This window comes from Neomonachus schauinslandi, chromosome 1, assembly GCF_002201575.2.
Source record: "Neomonachus schauinslandi chromosome 1, ASM220157v2, whole genome shotgun sequence".
Lineage (NCBI taxonomy): Eukaryota > Metazoa > Chordata > Mammalia > Carnivora > Phocidae > Neomonachus > Neomonachus schauinslandi.
Window position 1 is genome coordinate 176,420,722 of NC_058403.1, and position 9,598 is coordinate 176,430,319.

A 9,598-nucleotide genomic window follows, 5' to 3' on the forward strand; every position below is an offset into this window, starting at 1 on the left:
GATATTTTACTGTCTCCATTTAGACTTCCTAAAACATGTGGTGTTTTAAATGTACTCCCAATGATAAAATGGAAGAAGAGGAGTTCATGGCCTCTGAATATTTAAAACCTTCCTTATTGCATTAATTATTCCCTAAGCAAGTGCTAAAAAGCTGTGAAACTTAGCTAAATAAAAATAATCTGTATGGCTGAGAGTTAACAGATTAGTAATGGATTATGACCATACTGAACCATGGTAGCACAAAAAGTCAAGGTCAAATTTTCTGCTAATAGTGGTCATCAGCAGCATATCTAATAGGGCCATGATAACTTCAACATAGTTAAAAATGGGGCACATTACTGAAAAAAAGGTTTTATATCAAATATATGGTTCATTCAAAATCCCCAAGGCAAGTAAACTTATTCTGTCTGTTGGAAAAGATTTCTGACTCTCAGTTTTGTGGTGAAATTTGTCAGAAAATGCTCTTGGTGCATCACCAGAAACATACTTGTTTTTTTCATTGGCTATCATTAGAAATGCCAAGTCCTTGGTATTTTTTTTTTTGTATAAAACATTTAATTTATTGGTCTTTTTGGGGTATCTGCTGTATCTCCAGTGTATTACAACTGAGCCATTAATCTTGTCACTTCATCAACATTAACTGGTTCGTTTTCATGACACTGCTGAGGAATCAGCTGTTTCTGCAAAGGTTCAAGGGAAAGGCCTTTTGAGAAATGGGCAAGTTCCTTTTGTATATCTACAAAAGCTTTATTCACTCTGTTAACTTTTTCATCATTCACAATGTTTATCTTCTTAAGATTAGTAGTAACTGGTTTTGCTTTGTTTTTAGACTTAAAGTTTTTTTGGCTGGCTATATGAAATACATTCCTGGACTTCTGCCCTCTTAGTTTGTTCTTGGCCATTGTGCTCCGGCTGACACCATCTACACACAGAAGATCTTCCAAGTCCTTTGTATTTTGTCAACACTCAGATTTGGGAATTTAAGCATTTAACCACTCATTATTTCTTTTCATGATACAGTAGTGATGAAAATGCTTTTTTTCTGTCATCAGTAAAGACAGGTGGAAACCCATGTACCCCAAGAAAATTCATATCTGGAAGAAGGTGGTGACCCAACATAGCACCAGGTTAAGAAAGCATTTCTAATCCATCCTGAATGTATTTTTCCACCCTGAAGAAGAAATATGGAGAAATACTTGTCTCTTCCTCCTCTGAATTCATAAGGAAGTTCCAAGCCCAATGATGAAATTTGGGGAAGGAGGTAAATTCATCTTTCCCCACAAAATTGGGTTTGGATAACCAGCCCTTTAAAGTGAACAGGCTCTCTTTTTTTCAAAGTAAGCAAATAGATCCTAGCTCTCAAAGTTTAAATTCCAACTCAAGTAATTGGAAGTTCTCACATATCTTCCAGAAATGGTTTGGTTTCTCGAAATATTATTAATGCCAAATGCAGATACTTCAGTTGTGATTTGAGAAGGTATGGTGCCTGAGAGAAAACACTATTTTAGCATAAACAGGTCTCGTTTCCCAATAAAACGTTGACACTAGGGTAGAAGAACACTTGGCCATCTTGTCCCTCTCTACGTCGAGTTTCAGAGCCTCGACTTACACTGAAGAGGCCATTCCAGGCAACTTCAAGGCTGTAGTCATGGTACCAGTGGATTGATAACCTGTGGTTCACTATACAGTGTTAGGAAGCAAGTGTGAAGATAATGTGATACGCAACTGAGGCTTTTGAAGTCTTCTCGAATTGAATTTATATCCCCAAATTTCTGCACTTGTGGCTTTCTTGCTGGAGAAGATGATTGCAACGTTATTACCCAAAGATAAATTCCAATATCTCCCACACCCCAATTATGTACTGCACACGTTGATATGACAAAGGTCTGCAGCACACTTAGGATCAGCAGAGCCTAGATACCTGCGTATAACTGAGATTATCAAGATCTGGCACCTGCAGGTTCTTCTGTGTAGATAACATTTGTCAGCTGAAGATAAATCGCTGTCTGAATCTCATCTTGGTAGTCATGATCTTACCTTCTTGTGCAACCACGTTTGTCTTCAAACATCACCGGGATAATTTGAACAGAGGTGGGTGATTTTGAAACACACTTCGAATGCCTGGTTTTAGACCAAACTTCGGCTCCTGCTTTTCAAGCTCATTGATCCTCGCTGTGACATGCCACATCTGGTTTTGTCACTCCCGTTCTGTTGATGTAACATAGCGGGGTGTCAAGTGGTACTGGATTTGGCACCATCGTCAGCCAAAGCAATCACAAATCAGACATTATTTCTGAAAACTGCACTAGAAGTGCCAGTGTATTTTAAAATTTGTTCAGACTTCTTTTTTTTTTCTTCTTCAAGAAATAGAGCTATTTATTTTAAAGGGTTGTACATCTAAAAATTCTTGTTCAAAGAATCGCTGTTCCCACAAACTAGAGGGCAAAGAGTTTAGTTACTCACTTGAACAAATATTTATTGAAGGGTTACTATATGCCAGGCACTGTGTCTGGCACCATATTCATTTTCTGGGCTGCACAGCAGTGAAAGAAACTAAGTCAAACATTCATTTCGATAAATGGGAATTGTGTGCCAAGTGTTCCATATGCTGATGAGTCCCAAATTTATGTCTCTAGTTCTCTTCTCTCCCTTTCACCCCAGAATCAGTGTGTCTAAGTGCTTTTCAGTATCTTCACTTGGATGGCCAGTAGGCATCTTAAAGGTACATATCCACTAGAAAGGAGGTAGAATAGGGATGACCAGGGCCTGGGGGGGGAGGGGAACGGGGGGTAGTGTTGAATGGGTGCAAAGCTTCCATTTGGGATGATAGAAGAGTTCCAGCAATGGATGAAGGTGATGGTCACAACAGTGTGCATGTACTTCATGCCACTGAATTGTATGATTTAAAATGATTACACGATAAATTGTATATATATTTTGCAACAATAAAAGAACAAGCACATGTCCAAAACCAAGCTCTTGATTTCCATTCCCCAGACCAGTTACTCCTCCATCCTTCTTACCCCACAGGAAGTGACACTTCCACTCACCCCTAGGCTCATGTTCAAAACTTGATGTCGTCATCCTTGACTCTTCTTTTTCTTTCACCCAACATGCAATCCCTTCCTAAACCCTGGTGGCTCTACCCTGACAGAATCCAACCACTTCTCGTCACCTCCACCTTGACCTCTTGGTCCAAGTCCTCTCTTGCCTGGTCCGCAGTAGCCTCCTAACTGGTCTCCCTGTTTCCGCTCTTGCTCTTCTTCAGCTCATTCTCCCTGCAGTCCTAGAGTGATCCTTTCAGCATATGTATTTGATCCTGCCAGTCTTCTGTCCCCCACACACCAGTGCTCTCCCATCACAGCAAAATCTAACCCACAGTCCGCCTGGGCCTGGAAGGCCCCAAGGGATCTGGCCTCTGGCCACCTTGCTGAAGTCATGGCCTATCACTGTCCCACTCGCTTACTTAGTTCTAGCCACGCCGGCCTCCTTGGTGTTCCTGGAACATGCCGAGCGCATGCCTGCGGCAGGGCCTCTATAGCTGTTCTCTCTGCCTATGACACTCTAGCATCAGCATTGCTTCCAATGTCACCTCCTCAGGGAGCTTCCTGGCCATCGGCCTAAAATAGCATCACCTCAGGTGCGCCTGGGTGACTCAGTCAGTTGATTGTCTGACTCTTGGTTTCAGCTCAGGTCATGGTCTCAGGGTCCTGAGATCGAGTCCCGCACTGGGCTCTGTGCTCAGCGTGGAGTCTGCTTGTCCCTCTCCCTCTGCTCCTCCCCTGCTCTCTCTCTGGAATAAATAAATAAAATCTTTAAAATAGCATCACTTCTTGTGCCATTTTCTTTCTCTTTGTCCTGCGTTGTTTATTTATGTTTGTTTTTTGTCTATTTCTCTTCACTAGGATGTAAGTTCCATGACGGCCGGATTATTTTTCTGGTTTTGTTTAGTGCTTTATCCTCAGTAGCCTGGACATTGATGGGTTTTCAATAAATATTATATAATATTATAATATATAATATGCAAGTCACATAACTACTTTTTTCCCTAAATATTCTTAGTGCATTAGTCAGGCTTATTACAGAGAATTGTGTTATCTAATAAATTCCCACTTAGAAATGAAAAGGAGTTTTTCCCCTTAAGTTAAAATATTGAACTTCTGGGCAAAAGAATTTTTTTTTTAAGTATGCTCCACGCCCAGTGTGGAGCCCAATGCAGGGCTTGAACTCACGACCCTGAGATCAAGACCTGAGCTGAGATCAAGAGTCGGATGCTTAACCAACTGAGCCACCCAGGCACCTCTGGGCAAAAGAATTTTAGGGCATGAAGTTAAAAAAAAGTGAAATTTAAAAATCTCTAAATATTAGGCAACTCAATAAAGATTTAGGAAAACATAGGAGCAATTCAGGGCAGGTAAATGTAATTCCAGAACACATGGTTTAGTCAATGGTATTATTCCTGGCTTTTATGATAGGAAATTCAGAGACCCAACTCAATTTGCTTAAGAACACAAGGAAGCATCTGCCTTCCTTTGTAACTACAAGATCCAAGGGATAGACTTCAGGTAAGGCTGCATCCAGGTGCTTGAATAATGTAGTGAGCTTTCATTCTCCTCTCCATTTCTAGGCAGCTCTAACACCTTCAGTGTTGGCTTTATTCACAAACAGCTCTAGGATTATATTCCCCCTCCCCTTTTTAAAAGATTTTATTTATTCATTTGAGAGAGACAGAGATAGCAAGAGAGAGCACGAGCAGGGTGGAGAGGGAGAAGCAGGCTCCCTGCTGAGCAGGGAGGCCAGTGCAGGGCTCAATCCCAGGACCCCGGGACCATGACCTGAGCTGAAGGTAGATGCTTAACTGACTGAGCCACCCAGGCCCCCCAGATTATATCCCCTTTATAGCTGGTTATTCCAAGGGAAGGAGAGCTTCTTCATATCATTAGTCCTGCAAAAGCTCCTGGACTGAGTCACATTAGACCATTGGGGTGGCCAACTATGAACCAAATGTTGTAGATAGAGGGATAGAAGGCATTTATTTGGCAGAACTTAATCACATGCCCATTTTGCACCTAAGAAGAAAGGAAGAATTAAGGTCAACCACCCTCAGCCACATGGACCAAGCACCAGGAGGGGCTTATTCAATGGGAAATCAAAACAAGTGAAATGGATGTGGTGGGGGCAAAGCATCTAGTAGATCAAGAAGAGACAACGGTTCTACGTGGCTCTGTCGTGTCACACAATGCTCTTTGACTTAAATATTTTCAGCTGGTCTTAACAAGTTGTAGTGGGTTTTAAGTTGATTGTGACTAGATTCGGATGGATTGCAGAACGTGAGAGGGCTGTCTTCCAGACAGAAGAGGTTGTGTGTGCACGTTAGACCATAGTGGCGGGAGACTGGAGGGGCTTGGAGCATGGAAGCAAGGGGGATCAGGAAGACTGATGACTCAGTCTTTATTGACTCAGACAAGGTTTCTCCTTACATGAGGCCATTTCTATGTAATTGAAAAAGGCATTGAATAGTGCAGTGGATAATGGCTTACGTGGCTGTTGTCCCCATCCCTGAACTAGTTTAGCACACATTGGACTCAGCTGTGATTCAGTTTGCCTGTTTCCTTTTGTGTGGGCTCTAGCGACCTGGTGTTCCAGTCCTGCTCGTGAGCCAAGTCCTTAGTCCATTGGGGACTGTGCGGTTCGAGGAGAGCAATTACTTTCACCTCAGGGAGACGTGATTTTCAGTCCTGACTGTGCCACTCATATATTTATGTTCTTTGGCAGTTACTTAACCTCCTTGAGCCTTACTTTTCTCATCAGCAAAGTGGGCATGATACTCTCGACATCAGTGTATTGTTGATGGTTGAAGAGAAAAATCTCGGGAAAAGACGTATTACAGCTCCAGGCTCGCAGAAGCACACAGTGAATGTTGCCGAAGATGAGATGCTCCTTGCCGTGGCTATGCTGAACTTCACATCCTGGGCTTTCAGCACTGCCTTGGGTCCCTGTAGTTAAATTTTCAGAGCCTAGCCCTGTCATAAATTGTACAAACATGCCTGTTACAATGCAGACTGATTTGGTTGCAGGCAATACAAACCACCTCTGGTGCAGTTAAGCTAAAAAGAGAATTTATTCATGGGATGGTAAGGAGTATGTCAGAGAACTGAAGGAAAATCTGAACATCTGGGCCTGGAAAGTATAGGGACAGGGGTCAGGTCTAGGATAAAGTTGGCTGCCCCTCTAGGGCACCACAATCAGGATGAGTCAGCTCTAGAAGGCTTTTCTTCATGTGTCATTCCATTCACATGGCCAAGAGAGTGCCTGCTGGGTCTAGGGTACGCACATAACTCAGGCTTGCCCAGTCAGGGCACTTCCTAACCACACAGCTGCTGTAGAAACCATCACGTTGATATATTATACGCTGTATGCTGTGTTCATTTGTTTGTCCTTAAAAGATTGATTAAGCACCTAAACTGTGCCATGTGCCAGGGTCTGAGCTATAGAAGGCCAATTCCTACCCTTGTGTAGTTCACAATCTAACAGTGACTGAGTTAGATAGGAGCTTCTGGTTCTGGAGTGTTCCACTAAATAATATGCAGAAGGGGAGACTGGTTCTCCAAAGGAAAACTGAGGCTTTATTTAGCAGAAGAGTGAGACTGGCTGCTAGCAGGAAAAAGCAACGGCTGTTCCACTACCCCTAAGTAGCATATGAACCCATCTTTCTGAGCCTTACTTTCCTCTTCTGTAAAATGGGCATGATAATGATGCCCACCACTTAGGGTAATTTTGAGGAGTAAATGGATTGACACATGTAAGGTATTGAGAGTAGTGCCTAGGACATAAAATGTGCTTCTATAAATGTTAGCTCCCATCATCACCATCATCATCATCACCATCATCATTGCACCAAGCTCGTGATCTACTATTCCTTTTTTTTTTTTAAGATTTTATTTATTTATTTGACAGAGAGAGACACAGCGAGAGCAGGAACACAAGCAGGGGGAGTGGGAGAGGGAGAAGCAGGCTTCCTGCTGAGCAGGGAGCCCGATGCAGGGCTCGATCCCAGGACCCTGGGATCATGACCCAAGCCGAAGGCAGACGCTTAACGGCTGAGCCACCCAGGTGCCCCTCTACTATTCCTTCTTACATGTTGTTTTCATAATGGAGCCCTGAGAAGTGGTAAACTCCTGGCCATGCCCCCAAACCCCTGGGCAATAAGACTCTTTGAGCAGTAATAAGAAGAGAGAAAATTTGGCAACCTCTCCTGCAATCTCATAGCCCGTGCCTTCTCGTGCTTCCCCTTTGACTGGGGATCTGCAGCCTGTAAGTATTAATTTAAAGTGAACTCTTCAAATGGTAACTTGGGCAGGCTTCCGGCTGTGCAGACAGAGAGCCCTTCTGCAAAAAGGTTCCAGGCCGGTGGCTTTGGTCCAGCCCTAACCCTGCACATACATACTCATAACCCAGAACTCACTGAAAGTGATTGAAATGCAAGTTTGTGTTGAGCTGAGATGCTAAATTCAGGATTGGGAGCATATGGATCGCCCCATATTTGTTTTCTGCATATCTGATGTTAGCAATTTAGAACATCACTGGGACGTTCCCTGGAGAATTTCAGTTCTGTAAATGAAACAATTATTTTGGCAGTTTGGGAAAGAAATATTCATAACTTTCATGGTATTTAAAGGGGAAATACACCTTCCCCGAGTCCCTTTTTCCCTGCCAGATAGGAAGAATGAAATTAGCGTGCCGAGGGAATAGATGGCATAAATAGAAAAATTGACAGCGTGTTGCATTCACAATTGGATTTCTAGGATTGACAGGGAGACAGGAAGTAAAAGGATTTCTCCAAATCTGGGCACAGAGAAGTTGTAGAGAACACCATGCCTGGGGCATGATGTTCATTCATTCAATCATAAGGTATCTAAGCAGCACATTTGATGTGCTCCTGCTAAGGTCTGAGAGGAAAAGGACCCATGCTTTGTCCTTGGTAACTGTTGAGCATCTACAGTGCTAAATAGCAGGATTCTTGGGCTGCAAGTAACCGAAAGCAACTTAGAGCAATCTTAAAGGGAAAAGAGAAAATTATTCTAATCATGAAGGTGTATCTCATGGAACTCAAGTGAGGGGAATCCTACAGGTGAGAATGGGACCTGGCCCCAGGGGCTAAAATGTCGGGACTCAGGCCATCCCCTCTGTGTCTCTTGCATTCTCACTCAATTCTTCTTTTTTTTTTTTTTCAAAGATTTTATCTATTTGACAGCGAGATACAGCGAGAGAGGAAACACAAGCAAGGGGAATGGGAGAGGGAGAAGCAGGCCTCCCGTGGAGTAGGGAGCCCAATGCGGGGCTCGATCCCAGGACCCTGGGATCATGACCTGAGCCGAAGGCAGATGCTTAACGACTGAGCCACCCAGGTGCCCCTCACTCAATTCTTCTGAGCCTCCTGCTTTTCCCTTTTTCTTGGTTCACTTCACAGAAAATGGCTAGCCCACAGCTTCTGAGTTCTTGGATCCCTCCACATTTGAGATACCATCCAGAGAGAAGAGAATCTCTTTGTTTCAAGTCTCAGTGTTTGGGAGGGAAGCTGATTGGCTCAGTTTGGTCAGGCGTTTATACCAGGTCCAATCAGCAATGGCCAGGGGTGGATTTATATACGACCTGTCACCCAAAATGTGGTCCCGGATCAACCACATCAGTCTCCCCTGGGAGTTTGTTAGAAATGTGGCCTGTTGGGCCTCCCCAAACCTACTGGATCCAAATCTACATATTTGCAAGCTCCCCAGGTCATTGGTATGCACGGCGAGGTTCAAGGTTCGGGAAGCTCTGTTGTAGAAGCTCTGTGGCTCCCTGGCTGTCACTCTGGGCAGGAGGTGGGCAGGGCTGCTGGGAGCTGAATAAGATGACCCAGAACCTTTCTACATCAGTGGCAAAAATGCTCAGCTCTGGAAGCTACTTCCAGGGAGAAACATTAGTTCTGAAGAATATCTGCAGAGGAAAATAACTTATGCATTGATCATGATATAGATGAAATATTTCCTATCAGTGTGATGTTTCTCAGTAATCGTCTGATTCTCTCTTCCCTCCCTTTTGGATGTGGCAGGCTTCTAATAGGGGTTTTCTGATCTCAGACTATGTTTGGGCAGTGCATGCACCCCAGGCCAGCCATGGGGTTGGTTGTTAGCCATGACACGATAGTCCAAAAGTGGGAATCATGTCACATATGGTGCCTCTCTAACTACTACCGATGGTCTTATAGGAAATGCCCTTGGACATAGACCAAGAAGACGTGGAGTCCTGGCCTGGAATTTCCACAGCGGGTGGCAGAGCAAGGGGGCAAGATGAAGGTTTACTATGTGTCTTGACAGTGCTAATATAAAAGGCGACTATGCCTGCCTTCATGAGAGTCTTTGTTTCCCTGGGGCCATTTGCATCCTAGCAGGGACCTTCTGTCAGGGATCCTCCAGTGGGAGCCTTGTGGACCAGTTTTTAGGACGAACTTCTCTCAACACGTCTGAGTTGTTTTTTAGGAATGTAGACTTTACTTGTTTTTTTTTTTTTTCCTGCCCCTAATCCTATACACTAATTAGGCTGCTCCTTTGAACCA

At 43.7% G+C, this 9,598-nt stretch overlaps 1 protein-coding gene across 2 annotated transcripts; it reads right to left on the reverse strand.

Moving 5' to 3' along the window:
- Window positions 1–549: 549 nt before the first annotated feature.
- Window positions 550–936, reverse strand: LOC110584937 (ribosomal biogenesis factor-like). 2 transcript variants are annotated; one of them, XM_044916646.1, is made up of 2 exons: window positions 780–936; window positions 600–674 (listed from the first exon to the last, which is right to left on the reverse strand). In XM_044916646.1, exons 1-2 carry the CDS (start codon window positions 900–902, stop codon window positions 600–602), a joined length of 198 nt encoding a protein of 65 aa, XP_044772581.1. In that variant the 5' UTR covers window positions 903–936. The 2 variants fall into 2 exon arrangements, with proteins under 2 accessions (XP_021550796.1, XP_044772581.1); XM_021695121.1 differs by having other exon boundaries at window positions 550–936.
- Window positions 937–9,598: the final 8,662 nt, after the last annotated feature.